The sequence below is a fragment of the Oncorhynchus masou genome, chromosome 24 (assembly GCF_036934945.1).
Source record: "Oncorhynchus masou masou isolate Uvic2021 chromosome 24, UVic_Omas_1.1, whole genome shotgun sequence".
Classification (NCBI taxonomy): domain Eukaryota; kingdom Metazoa; phylum Chordata; class Actinopteri; order Salmoniformes; family Salmonidae; genus Oncorhynchus; species Oncorhynchus masou.
This window is the reverse complement of record NC_088235.1, coordinates 898647-920716: the sequence shown is the minus strand read 5'-3', so window position 1 is coordinate 920716 and position 22070 is coordinate 898647. Positions and strand designations below refer to the sequence as shown.

Genomic DNA, 22070 nt, shown 5'->3' with positions numbered 1-22070 from the left:
TGTAACTCTGTGTCGTTGTATGTGTCGAACTGCTTTGCTTTATCTCGGCCAGGTCGCAATTGTAAATGAGAACTTGTTCTCAACTTGCCTACCTGGTTAAATAAAGGTGAAATAAAATAAATCAATCAATTTTTATTTGTCACATGCTTGGTAAACAACGGGTGTGAATGCTGACTTATGTGTCCTTCCCAACAACGCAGATGCAGGGTCAGTTGTAAGTCCAGGTAGCTATTTGGTTAACTATTTAACTAACTATTTATCAGTGTTATGTCTTGGGGATAGAAGCTGTTCAGGGTCCTGTTGGTTCCAGACTTGGTGCTAGGTACTGCTTGCCTTGGTGCATCGGTACTGCTTGCCTTGGTGCTAGGTACTGCTTGCCTTGGTGCTAGGTACTGCTTGCCTTGGTGCATCGGTACTGCTTGCCGTGGGGCTAGGTACTGCTTGCCTTGGTGCTAGGTACTGCTTGCCTTGGTGCATTGGTACTGCTTGCCTTGGCGCTAGGTACTGCTTGCCTTGGTGCTAGGTACTGCTTGCCTTGGTGCTAGGTACTGCTTGCCTTGGTGCATCGGTACTGCTTGCCTTGGTGCTAGGTACTGCTTGCCTTGGCGCTAGGTACTGCTTGCCTTGGTGCATCGGTACTGCTTGCCTTGGTGCTAGGTACTGCTTGCCTTGGTGCATCGGTACTGCTTGCCTTGGCGCTAGGTACTGCTTGCCTTGGTGCATCGGTACTGCTTGCCTTGGTGCTAGGTACTGCTTGCCTTGGTGCATCGGTACTGCTTGCCTTGGCGCTAGGTACTGCTTGCCTTGGTGCTAGGTACTGCTTGCCTTGGTGCATCGGTACTGCTTGCCTTGGTGATAGCTCCTGCTTGCCTTGGTGCTAGGTGCTGCTTGTCTTGGTGCATCGGTACTGCTTGCCTTGGGGCTAGGTACTGCTTGTCTTGGTGCATCGGTACTGCTTGCCTTGGTGCTAGGTACTGCTTGCCTTGGTGCTAGGTACTGCTTGTTCTCTGTGGTGCCTAAGTTGGATCTATCTATCTCCTTCCCCCTTCTGACACCCAGGTGGCGACACGCATCTCTGCATGCCTGGCAGATATCTCAGCTTGGATGTCAGTCCATCACTTCAAGCTCAACCTCGGCCTGCCCGCTCCAAGCCCTCTCCATCACGGGTTGACAACTCCACGGTGTCCCCCTCCCAGAGTGCAAAGAACCTTGGCGTGACCCTGGACAACACCCTGTCGTTCTCTTCAAACATCAAAGCAGTGACTCACTCCTGCAGGTTCATGCTCTACAACCGTAGTGTACGACCTTACATCACACAGGATGTGGTGCAGGTCCTAATCCAGGCACTTGTCATCTCCCGTCTGGACTACTGCAACCAGCTGTTGGCTGAGCTCACTACTTGTGCTATCAAACCCCTGCAACTTATCTAGCATGCTTGCAGCCCACCTGGTGTTCAACCTTCCCAAGTCCTCCCATATCACTCCGCTCCTCCACACACTCCACTACAAGACCATGGTACTTGAATACAGAGCAGTAGGAGGAACTGCCCCTCCCTGTTACCTTCTGTCACCTCTGGTCTCCTGGCCCTCCCACCCCTACAGGAGGCAGCTCCCACTAGCACTAACTTTGCTGATAAATACTTTATTGAGGAGGGGTAGAGGGCATCAGGGGTAGAGGGCTGTAGGGCTGGAGGGGTGGAACAAAGTTTAACAGAGTTCAAGTGCAGGCCAGATAACTGAGAGAGAGGTGAAGAGGACAGCAGGTCCTAGGCTACTTCAGGGGTATTTAAGCCCTCTGCTCTGGGGGACTTGAGCCCCCTGCTCTGGGGGACTGGAGCTCTCTGTTTTGGGGGACTGGAGCCCTCTGCTCTTGGGGGACTGGAGTCCTCTGCTCTTGGGGACTGGAGCCCTCTGCTCTTGGGGACTGGAGTCCTCTGCTCTTGGGGACTGGAGTCCTCTGCTCTTGGGGACTGGAGCCCTCTGCTCTTGGGGACTGGAGTCCTCTGCTCTTGGGGACTGGAGCCCTCTGCTCTTGGGGACTGGAGCCCTCTGCTCTTGGGGACTGGAGCCCTCTGCTCTTGGGGACTGGAGCCCTCTGCTCTGGGGATTGGAGCCTAGGCTACTTCATGGGGATTGGAGCCTAGGCTACTTCAGGGGGATTGGAGCCTAGGCTACTTCAGGGGGATTGGAGCCTAGGCTACTTCAGGGGATTGTATCCTAGGCTACTTCAGGGGGATTGGAGCCTAGGCTACTTCAGGGGATTGGAGCCTAGGCTACTTCAGGGGATTGGAGCCTAGGCTACTTCAGGGGATTGGGTCTAGGCTACTTCAGGGGGATTGGAGCCTAGGCTACTTCAGGATTGGAGCCTAGGCTACTTCAGGGGATTGGAGCCTAGGCTACTTCAGGGGGATTGGAGCCTAGGCTACTTCAGGGGATTGGGCCTAGGCTACTTCAGGGGATTGGAGCCTAGGCTACTTCAGGGGGATTGGAGCCTAGGCTACTTCAGGGGGATTGGAGCCTAGGCTACTTCAGGGGGATTGGGCCTAGGCTACTTCAGGGGATTGGAGCCTAGGCTACTTCAGGGGGATTGGAGCCTAGGCTACTTCAGGGGATTGGAGCCTAGGCTACTTCAGGGGGATTGGAGTCTAGGCTACTTCAGGGGGATTGGAGCCTAGGCTACTTCAGGGGATTGGAGCCTAGGCTACTTCAGGGGGATTGGAGCCAAGGCTACTTCAGGGGGATTGGAGCCTAGGCTAGCCAGGCAGTTTCAGCCAGAGATGGTCTTATAATATTGATACAGGCTTTGGATCAGCATCCCCTGAAGGTGAAAACTACTGCATGTTTAGTTGCAGTGTTATGAGTTTATTATTTTTCCTATGTTCTTCTGAGTTGATGGGTGGGGGGTGCTGAATATTCAATATATAAACTAGCTTTATTAATAGTACAATACATGTAGTAGCTTAACATGGCATTTCAACTACGAACTGTTTAATAACTTGGCTTGACTGACCAAACGCCTCCCTGCCATCCCAGATCTCCTATGGTTTACTGTGTTGGTGTGTTTTACTAGTCTGTTAACAGCTCCTGATGGAGGTTTTAAACAACACTGGTCCCTTTCATGGTTAGGGTAATGCTAGCTAGCTCCTTCCTGTCTTGGCAAGACAATGAAATTGTTATTGGGCCAGTCGGTCAGGAGCCGGTCAGAACAATTAAACTGTTATTGGGTCGGTCAAGAGCCGGTCAGAACAATATGCTTCAAAAGACCTCTTCTCTTTCACCAAGGTGTCAGGGACGTGTTATATCCTCTCACCCCAGCCACCCAGCCCCCCAGCCCCCCAGCCCCCTAGCCCCCCAGCCCCCTAGCCACCCAGCCCCACAGCCCCTCAGCCACCCAGCCCCCTAGCCCCCCAGCCCCCCAGCCACCCAGCCCCCTAGCCACCCAGCCCCCTAGCCACCCAGCCCCCTAGCCCCTCAGCCACCCAGCCCCTAGCCCCCAGCCACCCAGCCCCTAGCCACCTAGCCCCCCAGCCCCCAGCCCCCTAGCCACCCAGCCACCCAGCCACCCAGCCCCTAGCCACCCAGCCCCCAGCCCCTAGCCACCCAGCCCCCACAGCCCCCAGCCCCCTAGCCACCCAGCCCCACAGCCCCTCAGCCCCCCAGCCACCCAGCCCCCTAGCCACCCAGCCCCCCCAGCCCCCAGCCCCTAGCCACCCAGCCCCCTAGCCACCCAGCCCCCAGCCCCTCAGCCCCCAAGCCACCCAGCCCCCTAGCCCCCCAGCCACCCAGCCCCCTAGCCACCCAGCCCCCCCAGCCCCCCAGCCCCCTAGCCCCCCAGCCACCCAGCCCCCAGCCACCCAGCCCCCTAGCCACCCAGCCCCCCTAGCCACCAAGCCCCTCAGCCACCCAGCCACCCAGCCCCCAGCCACCCAGCCCCATAGCCACCCAGCCCCCTAGCCACCCAGCCCCCTAGCCCCCAGCCCCCTAGCCACCCAGCCCCCCAGCCCCCTAGCCACCCAGCCCCTAGCCACCCAGCCCCCAGCCACCCAGCCCCCTAGCCCCCCAGCCCCTCAGCCCCCAACAACCCAGCCACCCAGCCCCCAGCCCCCTAGCCACCCAGCCACCCAGCCCCCTAGCCACCCAGCCCCCTAGCCACCCAGCCACCCGGCAACCCTGGCTGCTCCCAGGCACCCAGCCCCTGAGCCACCGAGTCCCCCAAGTCACCCGGCCACCCCGGCTGCTCCCAGCCCCCCAACCATCCAGCCACCCCCGGCCACCCCGGCTGCTCCCAGCCCCTCCAACCATCCAGCCACCCGGCCACCCCGGCTGCTCCCAGCCCCCCCACCCACTCAGCCCCTTCCGCTCTGCAACCCCCAGCCACTCGGCCACCCCACTCACTCAGCCCCTTCCGCCCTGCAACCCCCAGCCACACGGCCACCCCACTCACTCAGCCCCTTCCGCTCTGCAACCCCCAGCCACTCGGCCACCCCACCCACTCAGCCCCTTCCGCTCTGCAACCCCCAGCCACACGGCCACCCCACTCACTCAGCCCCTTCCGCTCTGCAACCCCCAGCCACCCCACTCACTCAGCCCCTTCCGCTCTGCAACTCCCAGCCACCCCACCCACTCAGCCCCTTCCGCTCTGCAACCCCCAGCCACACGGCCACCCCACTCACTCAGCCCCTTCCGCCCTGCAACCCCCAGCCACCCCACCCACCCACTCAGCCCCTTCCGCTCTGCAACCCCCAGCCACTCGGCCACCCCACTCACTCAGCCCCTTCCGCCCTGCAACCCCCAGCCACACGGCCACCCCACTCACTCAGCCCCTTCCGCCCTGCAACCCCCAGCCACACGGCCACCCCACTCACTCAGCCCCTTCCGCCCTGCAACCCCCAGCCACACGGCCACCCCACTCACTCAGCCCCTTCCGCTCTGCAACCCCCAGCCACTCGGCCACCCCACTCACTCAGCCCCTTCCGCCCTGCAACCCCCAGCCACACGGCCACCCCACTCACTCAGCCCCTTCCGCCCTGCAACCCCCAGCCACCCCACCCACCCACTCAGCCCCTTCCGCTCTGCAACCCCCAGCCACTCGGCCACCCCACTCACTCAGCCCCTTCCGCCCTGCAACCCCCAGCCACACGGCCACCCCACTCACTCAGCCCCTTCCGCCCTGCAACCCCCAGCCACACGGCCACCCCACTCACTCAGCCCCTTCCGCTCTGCAACCCCCAGCCACTCGGCCACCCCACTCACTCAGCCCCTTCCGCCCTGCAACCCCCAGCCACACGGCCACCCCACTCACTCAGCCCCTTCCGCCCTGCAACCCCCAGCCACACGGCCACCCCACTCACTCAGCCCCTTCCGCCCTGCAACCCCCAGCCACCCCACCCACCCACTCAGCCCCTTCCGCTCTGCAACCCCCAGCCACCCCACCCACCCAGCCCCTTCCGCCCTGCAACCCCCAGCCACCCCACCCACCCACTCAGCCCCTTCCGCCCTGCAACCCCCAGCCACCCCACCCACCCACTCAGCCCCTTCCGCTCTGCAACCCCCAGTCACTCGGCCACCCCACCCACTCAGCCCCTTCCGCTCTGCAACCCCCAGCCACCCCACTCACTCAGCCCCTTCCGCTCTGCAACCCCCAGCCACCCCACCCACTCACTCAGCCCCTTCCGCCCTGCAACCCCCAGCCACTCGGCCACCCCACTCACTCAGCCCCTTCCGCCCTGCAACCCCCAGCCACCCCACTCACTCAGCCCCTTCCGCTCTGCAACCCCCAGCCACCCCACTCACTCAGCCCCTTCCGCTCTGCAACCCCCAGCCACCCCACCCACTCACTCAGCCCCTTCCGCCCTGCAACCCCCAGCCACTCGGCCACCCCACTCACTCAGCCCCTTCCGCCCTGCAACCCCCAGCCACTCGGCCACCCCACTCACTCAGCCCCTTCCGCTCTGCAACCCCCAGCCACCCCACCCACTCACTCAGCCCCTTCCGCCCTGCAACCCCCAGCCACTCGGCCACCCCACTCACTCAGCCCCTTCCGCCCTGCAACCCCCAGCCACACGGCCACCCCACTCACTCAGCCCCTTCCGCTCTGCAACCCCCAGCCACTCGGCCACCCCACTCACTCAGCCCCTTCCGCCCTGCAACCCCAGCCACACGGCCACCCCACTCACTCAGCCCCTTCCGCCCTGCAACCCCCAGCCACACGGCCACCCCACTCACTCAGCCCCTTCCGCCCTGCAACCCCCAGCCACTCGGCCACCCCACTCACTCAGCCCCTTCCGCCCTGCAACCCCCAGCCACACGGCCACCCCACTCACTCAGCCCCTTCCGCCCTGCAACCCCCAGCCACCCCACCCACCCACTCAGCCCCTTCCGCTCTGCAACCCCCAGCCACTCGGCCACCCCACTCACTCAGCCCCTTCCGCCCTGCAACCCCCAGCCACACGGCCACCCCACTCACTCAGCCCCTTCCGCCCTGCAACCCCCAGCCACACGGCCACCCCACTCACTCAGCCCCTTCCGCTCTGCAACCCCCAGCCACTCGGCCACCCCACTCACTCAGCCCCTTCCGCCCTGCAACCCCCAGCCACACGGCCACCCCACTCACTCAGCCCCTTCCGCTCTGCAACCCCCAGCCACCCCACTCACTCAGCCCCTTCCGCTCTGCAACCCCCAGCCACCCCACCCACCCACTCAGCCCCTTCCGCTCTGCAACCCCCAGCCACCCCACCCACCCAGCCCCTTCCGCCCTGCAACCCCCAGCCACCCCACCCACCCACTCAGCCCCTTCCGCCCTGCAACCCCCAGCCACCCCACCCACCCACTCAGCCCCTTCCGCTCTGCAACCCCCAGTCACTCGGCCACCCCACCCACTCAGCCCCTTCCGCTCTGCAACCCCCAGCCACCCCACTCACTCAGCCCCTTCCGCTCTGCAACCCCCAGCCACCCCACTCACTCAGCCCCTTCCACTCTGCAACCCCCAGCCACCCCACCCACTCAGCCCCTTCCGCTCTGCAACCCCCAGTCACTCGGCCACCCCACCCACTCAGCCCCTTCCGCTCTGCAACCCCCAGCCACCCCACCCACCCAGCCCCTTCCGCTCTGCAACCCCAAGCCACTCGGCCACCCCACCCACTCAGCCCCTTCCGCTCTGCAACTCCCAGCCACTCGGCCACCCCGGCTCCGGAACCTAGTCAGGGAAGTGCAATCTAAGGCCCCTTCGTCAACATTTATGACGGTGAGGTACAGTATATAGATGTAAATGATGGTTAAAGGACTGACTGTTAGAATCAGTGTGCCATTTTCCCACGACATTCAACATCTATTCAACTTCTAAGAGAGTTCCAGCATTCCTCTCACTGCTGACGGACTGGCTGTTAACCTCTTCGGTGTCCCTTCCACGGGACGGTTGAGCTAACGTAGGCTAATGCGATTAGCATTGAGTAACAAGAACATTTCCCAGGACATAGACATATCTGATATTGGCAGAAAGCTTGAATTCTTGTTAATCTAACTACACTGTCCAATTTTCAGTAGCTATTACAGTGAAAGAATACCATGCTATTGTTTGAGGAGAGTTGCACAGTTATGAACTTGAAAATGTATTAGTAAACCATTTAGGCACATTTGGGCAGTCTTTATACAACATTTTAATCAGCAATGCAATGGTTCATTGGATCAGTCTACAACTTTGCACATACATTTCTGCCATCTATTGGCCAAAATTGAAATCGCACATGGGCTGGAAAAATACATTATGGCCTTTCTCTTGCTTTTCAAAGATGATGGTACAAAAACAATAGAACGGTTGTTTTTTTCTTTGTATTATGTTTTACCAGATCTAATGTGTTATGTTCTAATACATTCCTTTCACATTAACACAAACTTCAAAGTATTTCCTTTCAAATGGTACCAAGAATATGCATATCCTTGCTTCAAGTCCTGCAGGGTGTGAAGAGAGACAGGAGTTGAACTGTGTCGGGGTGGAGCCTTCCCATCAGGGTGACTGTGAAGAGAGACAGGAGTTGAACTGTGTCTGGGTGGGGCCTTCCCATCAGGGTGACTGTGAAGAGAGACAGGAGTTGAACTGTGTCGGGGTGGGGCCTTCCCATCAGGGTGACTGTGAAGAGAGACAGGAGTTGAACTGTATCGGGGTGGAGCCTTCCCATCAGGGCGACTGTGAAGAGAGACAGGAGTTGAACTGTGTCTGGGTGGGGCCTTCCCATCAGGGTGACTGTGAAGAGAGACAGGAGTTGAACTGTGTCGGGGTGGGGCCTTCCCATCAGGGTGACTGTGAAGAGAGACAGGAGTTGAACTGTGTCGGGGTGGGGCCTTCGCATCAGGGTGACTGTGAAGAGAGACAGGAGTTGAACTGTGTCTGGGTGGGTCCTTCCCATCAGGGTGACTGTGAAGAGAGACAGGAGTTGAACTGTTTCGGAGTGGGGCATTCCCATCAGGGTGACTGTGAAGAGAGACAGGAGTTGAATTGTGTCTGGGTGGGTCCTTCCCATCAGGGTGACTGTGAAGAGAGACAGGAGTTGAATTGTGTCTGGGTGGGTCCTTCCCATCAGGGCGACTGTGAAGAGAGACAGGAGTTGAACTGTGTCGGGGTGGGGCCTTCCCATCAGGGTGACTGTGAAGAGAGACAGGAGTTGAACTGTGTCTGGGTGGGGCCTTCCATCAGGGTGACTGTGAAGAGAGACAGGAGTTGAACTGTGTCTGGGTGGGGCCTTCCCATCAGGGTGACTGTGAAGAGAGACAGGAGTTGAACTGTGTCTGGGTGGGGCCTTCCCATCAGGGTGACTGTGAAGAGAGACAGGAGTTGAACTGTATCGGGGTGGGGCCTTCCCATCAGGGTGACTGTGAAGAGACAGGAGTTGAACTGTGTCTGGGTGGGTCCTTCCCATCAGGGCGACTGTGAAGAGAGACAGGAGTTGAACTGTGTCTGGGTGGGGCCTTCCCATCAGGGTGACTGTGAAGAGAGACAGGAGTTGAACTGTGTCGGGGTGGGGCCTTCCCATCAGGGTGACTGTGAAGAGAGACAGGAGTTGAACTGTGTCTGGGTGGGGCCTTCCCATCAGGGTGACTGTGAAGAGAGACAGGAGTGGAACTGTATCGGGGTGGGGCCTTCCCATCAGAGCGACTGTGAAGAGAGACAGGAGTTGAACTGTGTCGGGGTGGGGCCTTCCCATCAGGGTGACTGTGAAGAGAGACAGGAGTTGAACTGTGTCTGGGTGGGGCCTTCCCATCAGGGTGACTGTGAAGAGACAGGAGTTGAACTGTATCAGGGTGGGGCCTTCCCATCAGGACGACTGTGAAGAGAGACAGGAGTTGAACTGTGTCGGGGTGGGGCCTTCCCATCAGGGTGACTGTGAAGAGAGACAGGAGTTGAACTGTGTCGGGGTGGGGCCTTCCCATCAGGACGACTGTGAAGAGAGACAGGAGTTGAACTGTGTCGGGGTGGGGCCTTCCCATCAGGGTGACTGTGAAGAGAGACAGGAGTTGAACTGTCTCGGGGTGGGGCCTTCCCATCAGGGTGACTGTGAAGAGAGACAGGAGTTGAACTGTGTCGGGGTGGGGCCTTCCCATCAGGGTGACTGTGAAGAGAGACAGGAGTTGAACTGTCTCGGGGTGGGGCCTTCCCATCAGGGCGACTGTGAAGAGAGACAGGAGTTGAACTGTGTCGGGGTGGGGCCTTCCCATCAGGGTGACTGTGAAGAGAGACAGGAGTGGAACTGTATCGGGGTGGGGCCTTCCCATCAGAGCGACTGTGAAGAGAGACAGGAGTTGAACTGTTTCGGAGTGGGGCCTTCCCATCAGGGTGACTGTGAAGAGAGACAGGAGTTGAACTGTATCGGGGTGGGGCCTTCCCATCAGGGCGACTGTGAAGAGAGACAGGAGTTGAACTGTATCGGGGTGGGGCCTTCCCATCAGGGTGACTGTGAAGAGAGACAGGAGTGGAACTGTATCGGGGTGGGGCCTTCCCATCAGAGCGACTGTGAAGAGAGACAGGAGTTGAACTGTTTCGGAGTGGGGCCTTCCCATCAGGGTGACTGTGAAGAGAGACAGGAGTGGAACTGTATCGGGGTGGGGCCTTCCCATCAGAGCGACTGTGAAGAGAGACAGGAGTGGAACTGTATCGGGGTGGGGCCTTCCCATCAGGGTGACTGTGAAGAGAGACAGGAGTGGAACTGTATCGGGGTGGGGCCTTCCCATCAGAGCGACTGTGAAGAGAGACAGGAGTTGAACTGTGTCGGGGTGGGGCCTTCCCATCAGAGCGACTGTGAAGAGAGACAGGAGTGGAACTGTATCGGGGTGGGGCCTTCCCATCAGGGCGACTGTGAAGAGAGACAGGAGTTGAACTGTGTCTGGGTGGGGCCTTCCCATCAGAGCGACTGTGAAGAGAGACAGGAGTTGAACTGTGTCGGGGTGAGGCCTTCCCATCAGGGTGACTGTGAAGAGAGACAGGAGTGGAACTGTGTCGGGGTGGGGCCTTCCCATCAGGGTGACTGTGAAGAGAGACAGGAGTGGAACTGTGTCGGGGTGGGGCCTTCCCATCAGGGCGACTGTGAAGAGAGACAGGAGTTGAACTGTCTCGGGGTGGGGCCTTCCCATCAGGGTGAAAGTGAAGAGAGACAGGAGTGGAACTGTATCGGGGTGGGGCCTTCCCATCAGGGTGACTGTGAAGAGAGACAGGAGTTGAACTGTGTCTGGGTGGGGCCTTCCCATCAGAGCGACTGTGAAGAGAGACAGGAGTTGAACTGTGTCGGGGTGAGGCCTTCCCATCAGGGTGACTGTGAAGAGAGACAGGAGTGGAACTGTGTCGGGGTGGGGCCTTCCCATCAGGGCGACTGTGAAGAGAGACAGGAGTTGAACTGTCTCGGGGTGGGGCCTTCCCATCAGGGTGAAAGTGAAGAGAGACAGGAGTTGAACTGTGTCGGGGTGGGGCCTTCCCATCAGGGCGACTCCTCAAGCTTATTTCTTGTCAAATACTGCAGAATACATAGAGGACAATGACTATATTCAATATGATGAACAAAGACACTATCAATTTCATCTGCTCCAGTATCTACTTCAATACATTTCCTTTTTCAAGGTATTTCACACTTTACCAGAGTATGTTGTGATGAACTCAGACATTCTGGAATATACCAGTCATCTCTCTCATTCAGAACCATTATCAGCTGTATATAGAGTCATTGTCATATCAACTGTGTGGAGTTTGGAAGCTGATATGATGTTTAGTGAAGTAGACATCTCGGGCTCCAGCGTCACTCTCTACTTCCATCCCTAAGCCTGACCAGCTAGCTGCTACTTAATCCTTTTCCTGCTCAACAAAATGCCTTCTTTCTGTTTTGCATTCGGTCTTTTTATACAGTATCATATGGTTCAAATACAGCGTCATTCAGTATGATGTCACAAAGTGATGCTCGTTCAAACAGCAACAGAATATATTCAATTCTAGCTGCTTCCTGTCTCTTTAAGGCGGCCTGCTTCCTGTCTCTTTAAGGTGGCCTGCTTCCTGTCTCTTTAAGGCGGCCTGCTTCCTGTCTCTTTAAGGCGGCCTGCTTCCTGTCTCTTTAAGGTGGCCTGCTTCCTGTCTCTTTAAGGCGGCCTGCTTCCTGTCTCTTTAAGGCGGCCTGCTTCCTGTCTCTTTAAGGTGGCCTGCTTCCTGTCTCTTTAAGGCGGCCTGCTTCCTGTCTCTTTAAGGCGGCCTGCTTCCTGTCTCATTAAGGAGGCCTGCTTCCTGTCTCTTTAAGGCGGCCTGCTTCCTGTCTCTTTAAGGCGGCCTGCTTCCAGTCTCATTAAGGAGGCCTGCTTCCTGTCTCTTTAAGGCGGCCTGCGTCCTGTCTCTTTAAGGCGGCCTGCTTCCTGTCTCTTTAAGGCTTCCTGCTTCCTGTCTCATTAAGGCGGCCTGCTTCCTGTCTCTTTAAGGCGGCCTGCTTCCTGTTTCTTTAAGGCGGCCTGCTTCCTGTCTCTTTAAGGCGGCCTGCTTCCTGTTTCTTTAAGGCGGCCTGCTTCCTGTCTCTTTAATGCGGCCTGCTTCCTGTCTCTTTAAGGCGGCCTGCTTCCTGTCTCATTAAGGCGGCCTGCTTCCTGTCTCTTTAAGGCGGCCTGCTTCCTGTCTCATTAAGGCGGCCTGCTTCCTGTCTCATTAAGGCGGCCTGCTTCCTGTCTCTTTAAGGCGGCCTGCTTCCTGTCTCTTTAAGGCGGCCTGCTTCCTGTCTCATTAAGGCGGCCTGCTTCCTGTCTCTTTAAGGCGGCCTGCTTCCTGTCTCTTTAAGGCGGCCTGCTTCCTGTCTCATTAAGGCGGCCTGCTTCCTGTCTCTTTAAGGCGGCCTGCTTCCTGTCTCTTTAAGGCGGCCTGCTTCCTGTCTCTTTAAGGCAGTCAAGCCTGCTTCCTGTCTCTTTAAAGCAGTCAAGCCTGCTTCCTGTCTCTTTAAAGCAGTCAAGCCTGCTTCCTGTCTCTTTAAAGCAGTCAAGCCTGCTTCCTGTCTCTTTAAAGCAGTCAAGCCTGCTTCCTGTCTCTTTAAAGCAGTCAAGCCTGCTTCCTGTCTCTTTAAAGCAGTCAAGCCTGCTTCCTGTCTCTTTAAAGCAGTCAAGCCTGCTTCCTGTCTCTTTAAGGCAGTCAAGCCTGCTTCCTGTCTCTTTAAGGCAGTCAAGCCTGCTTCCTGTCTCTTTAAAGCAGTCAAGCCTGCTTCCTGTCTCTTTAAAGCAGTCAAGCCTGCTTCCTGTCTCTTTAAAGCAGTCAAGCCTGCTTCCTGTCTCTTTAAGGCAGTCAAGCCTGCTTCCTGTCTCTTTAAAGCAGTCAAGCCTGCTTCCTGAGTCTGATGTCAAATCTAATCTAGTCGCTGAATACCTTACTGTGAAATGCTTACAACCCTTAACCAACAATGACAATGTTTTTTTTAAGTAAGTAAAGAAAATCAATGCTAAATGAATAAATTAAAGTAAGAAAGATATTAACACAATAAAATAACAATAACGAGGCTCAACATTGAGGTACTGGTACAGAGTCAATGTGGAGGCTATATACAGGGTATTACGGTACAGAGTCAATGTGTAGGCTATATACAGGGTATTACGGTACAGAGTCAATGTGGAGGCTATATACAGGGGGAACCGGTACAGAGTCAACGTGGAGGCTATATACAGGGGGTACAGGTACAGAGTCAATGTGGAGACTATATACAGGGGGTACCGGTACAGAGTCAATGTGGAGGCTATATACCGGGTATTACGGTACAGAGTCAATGTGGAGACTATATACAGGGTGTTACGGTACAGAGTCAATGTGGAGGCTATATACAGGGTGTTACGGTACAGAGTCAATGTGGAGACTATATACAGGGTGTTACGGTACAGAGTCAATGTGGAGGCTATATACAGGGGATACCGGTACAGAGTCAATGTGGAGGCTATATACAGGGGGTACTGGTACAGAGTCAATGTGGAGGCTATATACAGGGGGTACCGGTACAGAGTCAATGTGGAGGCTATATACAGGGGTACCGGTACACAGTCAATGTGGAGACTATATACAGGGGTACCGGTACAGAGTCAATGTGGAGGCTATATACAGGGGTACCGGTACAGAGTCAATGTGAAGGCTATATACAGGGGGTGCGGTACAGAGTCAATTTGGAGGCTATATACAGGGGTACCGGTACAGAGTCAATGTGGAGGCTATATACAGGGGGTACCGGTACAGAGTCAATGTGGAGGCTATATACAGGGGGTACCGGAACAGAGTCAATGTGGAGGCAATATACAGGGTGTTATGGTACAGAGTCAATGTGGAGGCTATATACAGGGGGTACCGGTACAGAGTCAATGTGGAGGCTATATACAGGGGGTACCGGAACAGAGTCAATGTGGAGGCTATATACAGGGGGTACCGGTACAGAGTCAATGTGGAGGCTATATACAGGGGGTTATGGTACAGAGTCAATGTGGAGGTAATATACAGGGGGTACCGGTACAGAGTCAATGTGGAGGCTATATACAGGGGGTACAGGTACAGAGTCAATGTGGAGGCTATATACAGGGTGTTACGGTACAGAGTCAATGTGGAGGCTATATACAGGGGGTACCGGTACAGAGTCAATGTGGAGGCTATATACAGGGGTACCGGTACAGAGTCAATGTGGAGGCTATATACAGGGGGTACCGGTACAGAGTCAATGTGGAGGCTATATACAGGGGTACTGGTACAGAGTCAATGTGGAGGCTATATACAGGGGTACCGGTACAGAGTCAATGTGGAGGCTATATACAGGGGGTACTGGTACAGAGTCAATGTGGAGGCTATATACAGGGTGTTATGGTACAGAGTCAATGTGGAGGCTATATACAGGGGGTACCGGTACAGAGTCAATGTGGAGGCTATATACAGGGGTACCGGTACAGAGTCAATGTGGAGGCTATATACAGGGTGTTACGGTACAGAGTCAATGTGGAGGCTATATACAGGGGGTACTGGTACAGAGTCAATGTGGAGGCTATATACAGGGTGTTACGGTACAGAGTCAATGTGGAGGCTATATACAGGGGTACCGGTACAGAGTCAATGTGGAGGCTATATACAGGGGGTACCGGTACAGAGTCAATGTGGAGGCTATATACAGGGGGTACCGGTACCGAGTCAATGTGGAGGCTATATACAGGGTGTTATGGTACAGAGTCAATGTGGAGGCTATATACAGGGGGTACCGGTACAGAGTCAATGTGGAGGCTATATACAGGGGGTACTGGTACAGAGTCAATGTGGAGGCTATATACAGGGTGTTACGGTACAGAGTCAATGTGGAGGCTATATACAGGGGATACCGGTACAGAGTCAATGTGGAGGCTATATACAGGGGGTACTGGTACAGAGTCAATGTGGAGGCTATATACAGGGGGTACCGGTACTTAGTCAATGTGGAGGCTATATACAGGGTGTTATGGTACAGAGTCAATGTGGAGGCTATATACAGGGTGTTATGGTACAGAGTCAATGTGGAGGCTATATACAGGGTGTTATGGTACAGAGTCAATGTGGAGGCTATATACAGGGGGTACCGGTACAGAGTCAATGTGGAGGCTATATACAGGGGTACTGGTACAGAGTCAATGTGGAGGCTATATACAGGGTGTTACGGTACAGAGTCAATGTGGAGGCTATATACAGGGGATACCGGTACAGAGTCAATGTGGAGGCTATATACAGGGGTACTGGTACAGAGTCAATGTGGAGGCTATATACAGGGGGTACCGGTACAGAGTCAATGTGGAGGCTATATACAGGGGGTACCGGTACAGAGTCAATGTGGAGGCTATATACAGAGGGTACTGGTACAGAGTCAATGTGGAGGCTATATACAGGGGGTACCGGTACAGAGTCAATGTGGAGGCTATATACAGGGTGTTACGGTACAGAGTCAATGTGGAGGCTATATACAGGGGGTACTGGTACAGAGTCAATGTGGAGGCTATATACAGGGGGTACCGGTACAGAGTCACAGTGGAGGCTATATACAGGGTGTTATGGTACAGAGTCAATGTGGAGGCTATATACAGGGTGTTATGGTACAGAGTCAATGTGGAGGCTATATACAGGGTGTTATGGTACAGAGTCAATGTGGAGGCTATATACAGGGGGTACCGGTACAGAGTCAATGTGGAGTCTATATACAGGGGGTACTGGTACAGAGTCAATGTGGAGGCTATATACAGGGTGTTACGGTACAGAGTCAATGTGGAGGCTATATACAGGGGGTACTGGTACAGAGTCAATGTGGAGGCTATATACAGGGTGTTATGGTACAGAGTCAATGTGGAGGCTATATACAGGGGGTACCGGTACCGAGTCAATGTGCGAGGATACAGGTTCGTCCAGGTAATTTGTACATGTAGGTAGGGGTGAAGTGACGATGCATAGATAGTAAACAGAGAGTGGCAGCAATGTAAAAAAGGAGGTCAATGTAAATAGTCCAGGAAGCCATTTGAAGAACTGTTCAGCAGTCTGATGGCTTGGGGGTAGAAGCTGTTCAGCAGTCTGATGGCTTGGGGGTAGAAGCTGTTCAGCAGTCTGATGGCTTGGGGGTAGAAGCTGTTCAGCAGTCTGATGGCTTGGGGGTAGAAGCTGTTCAGCAGTCTAATGGCTTGGGGGTAGAAGCTGTTCAGCAGTCTGATGGCTTGGGGGTAGAAGCTGTTCAGCAGTCTGATGGCTTGGGGGTAGAAGCTGTTCAGCAGTCTGATGGCTTGGGGGTAGAAGCTGTTCAGCAGTCTGATGGCTTGGGGGTAGAAGCTGTTCAGCAGTCTGATGGCTTGGGGGTAGAAGCTGTTCAGCAGTCTGATGGCTTGGGGGTAGAAGCTGTTCAGCAGTCTGATGGCTTGGGGTAGAAGCTGTTCAGCAGTCTGATGGCTTGGGGTAGAAGCTGTTCAGCAGTCTGATGGCTTGGGGGTAGAAGCTGTTCAGCAGTCTGGTGGCTTGGGGGTAGAAGCTGTTCAGCAGTCTGATGGCTTGGGGGTAGAAGCTGTTCAGCAGTCTGATGGCTTGGGGGTAGAAGCTGTTCAGCAGTCTGGTGGCTTGGGGGTAGAAGCTGTTCAGCAGTCTGATGGCTTGGGGGTAGAAGCTGTTCAGCAGTCTGATGGCTTGGGGGTAGAAGCTGTTCAGCAGTCTGATGGTTTGGGGGTAGAAGCTGTTCATCAGTCTGATGGCTTGGGGGTAGAAGCTGTTCAGCAGTCTGATGGTTTGGGGGTAGAAGCTGTTCAGCAGTCTGATGGCTTGGGGTAGAAGCTGTTCAGCAGTCTGATGGCCTTGGGGGTAGAAGCTGTTCAGCAGTCTGATGGTTTGGGGGTAGAAGCTGTTCAGCAGTCTGATGGCTTGGGGGTAGAAGCTGTTAAGGAGCCTTTTGGTCCCAGACTTGGTGCTCCGGTACCGCTTACCTTGCGGTAGCAGAGAGTCTATTACTAGGGTGACTGGAGTCTTTAATGATTTAATGGACCTTCCTCTGATACCACCTAGTATAGAGGTCCTGGATTGCAGGAAGCTTGGCCCCAGTGATGTACTGGGCCGTACCCTCTGTAGTGCCTTGTGGTCGGATGTCGAGCAGTTGCCATACCAAGCGGTGATGCAACCTGTCAGGGTGGTGCAGCTGTAGAACTTTTTGAGGATCTGAGGACCCATGACAAATGGCAAGGGGATGAAAAGTCTGATGTGATTGGCCAGGGGGTTAATACACGACCGGTGGGTCCCCAGCAGGACGTTTGAGCTAACGTAGGCTAATGTGATTAGCATGAGGTTGTAAGTAACAATAACATTTCCCAGGACATTGACATATCTGATATTGGCAGAAAGCTTAAAATCTTGTTAATCTAACTGTAATGTCCAATTTACAGTAACTATTACAGTGAAATAATACCATGCTATTGTTTGAGGAGAGTTGAACAGTTATGAACTTGAAAATGTATTAGTAAACCAATTAGGCACATTTGGGCAATCTTGATACAACATTTTAATCAGCAATGCAATGGTTCATTGGATCAGTCTAAAAAACTTTGCACATCAAATCAAATGTATTTATATAGCCCTTCTTACATCAGCTGATATATCAAAGTGCTGTACAGAAACCCAGCCTAAAACCCCAAACAGCAAGCAATGCAGGTGTAGAAGCACGGTGGCTAGGAAAAACTCCTTAGAAAGGCCAAAACCTAGGAAGAAACCTAGAGAGGAACCAGGCTATGAGTGGTGGCCAGTCCTCTTCTGGCTGTGCCGGGTGGAGATTATAACAGAGCATGGCCAAGATGTTCAAATGTTCATAAATGACCAGCAGGGTCAAATAATAATAATCACAGTAGTTGTCGAGGGTGCAACAAGTCAGCACCTCAGGAGTAGATGTCAGTTGGCTTTTCATAGCCGATCATTCAGAGTATCTCTACCACTCCTGCTGTCTCTAGAGAGTTGAAAACAGCAGGTCTAGGACAGGTAGCACGTCCTGTGAACAGGTCAGGGTTCCATAGCCGCAGGCAGAACAGTTGAAACTGGAGCGGCAGCACGGCCAGGTGGACTGGGGACGGCCAGGAGTCATGATGTCAGGTAGTCCTGAGATATGGTCCTAGGTCTCAGGTCCTCCGAGAGAGAGAAAGAAAGAAAGAGAGAATTAGAGAGAGCATACTTAAATTCACACAAATTCACATACTCCAGATATAACAGACTGACCCTAGCCCCCCGACACATAAACTACTGCAGCATAAATACTGGAGGCTGAGACAGGAAGGATCAGGAGACACTGTTGCCCCATCCCATGATACCCCCGGACAGAGGCAAACAGGAAGGATATAACCCCACCCACTTTCCCAAAGCACAGCCCCCACACAACTAGAGGGATATCTTCAACCACCAACTTACCATCCTGCGACAAGGCCGAGTATAGCCCACAAAGTTCTCCACCACGGCACAACCCAAGGGGCGCCAACCCAGATAGGAAGATCGCATCAGCAACTCAACCAACTCAAGTGACGCACCCCTCCTAGGGACGACATGAAAGAGCACCAGTAAGCCAGTGACTCAGCCCCTGTAATAGGGTTAGAGGCAGAGAATCCCAGTGGAAAGAGGGGAACCGGCCAGACATAGACAGCAAGGGCGGTTCGTTGCTCCAGAGCCTTTCCGTTCACCTTCCCACTCCTGGGCCAGACTACACTCAATCATATGACCCACTGAAGAGATGAGTCTTCAGTAAAGACTTAAAGGTTGAGACCAAGTCACACTGCTACCGTCTAGTGGCCAAAATCTATATTGCACCTTGGCTGGAATAATACATTATGGCCTTTCACTTGCATTTCAAAGATGGTGCAAGAAATGCTGTTTTTTCTTTGTATTATCTTTTACCAGATCTAATGTGTTATATTATCCTACATTCATTTCACATTTCCACAATCTTTAAAGTGTTTCCTTTCAAATGGTACCAAGAATATGCATATACATGCTTCAGGTCCTGAGCTTCAGGCAGTTAGATTTGGGTGTGTCATTTTAGGTGAAAATTGAAAAAAGGGGTCCGGTTTAAAGAAGACACCAGACAGGTACATACAGATAGGAACATTCTCATTGACTCCAGGTCATTAAATATCAAGTCCTCGCCAGTAACAGGGCACTATATCTCTGGCTGTGTCCCAAATGGCCCCCTACATAGTGGTCAAATGGCCCCCTACATAGGCCCCCTGTTATTATACAGGTCTATTGGTCTTACTGACCGTGAGCCTGTCGGTCTCCTGACCCGGACTAGACAGTCTCCTGACCCCGACTAGACAGTCTCCTGACCCCGACTAGACAGTCTCCTGACCCCGACTACAGTCTACTGACCCCGACTAGACAGTCTACTGACCCCGACTAGACAGTCTCCTGACCCCGACTAGACAGTCTACTGACCCCGACTAGACAGTCTCCTGACCCCGACTAGACAGTCTACTGACCCCGACTAGACAGTCTCCTGACCCCGACTAGACAGTCTCCTGACCCCGACTAGACAGTCTCCTGACCCGGACTAGACAGTCTCCTGACCCCGACTAGACAGTCTCCTGACCCCGACTAGACAGTCTCCTGACCCGGACTAGACAGTCTCCTGACCCCGACTAGACAGTCTCCTGACCCCGACTAGACAGTCTACTGACCCCGACTAGACAGTCTCCTGACCCCGACTAGACAGTCTACTGACCCGGACTAGACAGTCTCCTGACCCCGACTAGACAGTCTACTGACCCGGACTAGACAGTCTCCTGACCCCGACTAGACAGTCTACTGACCCGGACTAGACAGTCTCCTGACCCGACTAGACAGTCTCCTGACCCCGACTAGACAGTCTCCTGACCCCGACTAGACAGTCTACTGACCCCGACTAGACAGTCTCCTGACCCCGACTAGACAGTCTCCTGACCCCGACTAGACAGTCTCCTGACCCCGACTAGACAGTCTCCTGACCCGGACTAGACAGTCTCCTGACCCGACTAGACAGTCTCCTGACCCCGACTAGACAGTCTCCTGACCCCGACTAGACAGTCTCCTGACCCCGACTAGACAGTCTCCTGACCCCGACTAGACAGTCTCCTGACCCCGACTAGACAGTCTCCTGACCCCGACTAGACAGTCTCCTGACCCCGACTAGACAGTCTCCTGACCCCGACTAGACAGTCTACTGACCCCGACTAGACAGTCTCCTGACCCCGACTAGACAGTCTCCTGACCCCGACTAGACAGTCTACTGACCCCGACTAGACAGTCTCCTGACCCCGACTAGACAGTCTCCTGACCCCGACTAGACAGTCTCCTGACCCCGACTAGACAGTCTCCTCGACTAGACAGTCTACTGACCCCGACTAGACAGTCTACTGACCCCGACTAGACAGTCTCCTGACCCCGACTAGACAGTCTCCTGACCCCGACTAGACAGTCTCCTGACCCCGACTAGACAGTCTCCTGACCCGGACTAGACAGTCTCCTGACCCGGACTAGACAGTCTCCTGACCCGGACTAGACAGTCTACTGACCCCGACTAGACAGTCTCCTGACCCCGACTAGACAGTCTACTGACCCCGACTAGACAGTCTCCTGACCCCGACTAGACAGTCTCCTGACCCCGACTAGACAGTCTCCTGACCCCGACTAGACAGTCTCCTGACCCCGACTAGACAGTCTCCTGACCCCGACTAGACAGTCTACTGACCCCGACTAGACAGTCTCCTGACCCCGACTAGACAGTCTCCTGACTCCGACTAGACAGTCTCCTGACCCGGACTACAGTCTCCTGACCCCGACTACAGTCTCCTGACCCGGACTAGACAGTCTCCTGACCCAGACTAGACAGTCTCCTGACCCCGACTAGACAGTCTCCTGACCCCGACTACAGTCTCCTGACCCCGACTAGACAGTCTCCTGACCCGACTAGACAGTCTCCTGACCCCGACTAGACAGTCTCCTGACCCCGACTAGACAGTCTACTGACCCGACTAGACAGTCTCCTGACCCCGACTAGACAGTCTCCTGACCCCGACTAGACAGTCTCCTGACCCCGACTAGACAGTCTACTGACCCCGACTAGACAGTCTCCTGACCCCGACTAGACAGTCTCCTGACCCCGACTAGACAGTCTCCTGACCCCGACTAGACAGTCTACTGACCCCGACTAGACAGTCTCCTGACCCCGACTACAGTCTCCTGACCCCGACTACAGTCTCCTGACCCCGACTAGACAGTCTCCTGACCCCGACTAGACAGTCTCCTGACCCCGACTAGACAGTCTCCTGACCCCGACTAGACAGTCTACTGACCCCGACTAGACAGTCTCCTGACCCCCGACTAGACAGTCTCCTGACCCCGACTAGACAGTCTCCTGACCCCGACTAGACAGTCTACTGACCCCGACTAGACAGTCTCCTGACCCCGACTAGACAGTCTCCTGACCCCGACTAGACAGTCTCCTGACCCCGACTAGACAGTCTCCTGACCCCCGACTAGACAGTCTCCTGACCCCGACTAGACAGTCTCCTGACCCCCGACTAGACAGTCTCCTGACCCCGACTAGACAGTCTACTGACCCCCGACTAGACAGTCTCCTGACCCCGACTACAGTCTACTGACCCCGACTAGACAGTCTACTGACCCCGACTAGACAGTCTCCTGACCCCGACTAGACAGTCTCCTGACCCCGACTACAGTCTCCTGACCCCGACTAGACAGTCTCCTGACCCCGACTAGACAGTCTACTGACCCCGACTAGACAGTCTACTGACCCCGACTAGACAGTCTACTGACCCCGACTAGACAGTCTCCTGACCCCGACTAGACAGTCTCCTGACCCCGACTAGACAGTCTCCTGACCCCGACTAGACAGTCTACTGACCCCGACTAGACAGTCTCCTGACCCCGACTAGACAGTCTCCTGACCCCGACTAGACAGTCTCCTGACCCCGACTAGACAGTCTCCTGACCCCGACTACAGTCTCCTGACCCCGACTACAGTCTCCTGACCCCGACTAGACAGTCTCCTGACCCCGACTAGACAGTCTCCTGACCCCGACTAGACAGTC

General features: G+C 55.0%; 1 protein-coding gene across 1 annotated transcript; it reads left to right on the top strand.

Annotated features, from left to right (window-relative positions):
• Positions 1–3163: 3163 nt before the first annotated feature.
• LOC135513353 (uncharacterized) lies at positions 3164–8716 on the top strand. The gene is made up of 3 exons (XM_064936281.1): positions 3164–3198; positions 4101–7242; positions 8576–8716. Exons 1-3 carry the CDS (start codon positions 3164–3166, stop codon positions 8714–8716), a joined length of 3318 nt encoding a protein of 1105 aa, XP_064792353.1.
• Positions 8717–22070: the final 13354 nt, after the last annotated feature.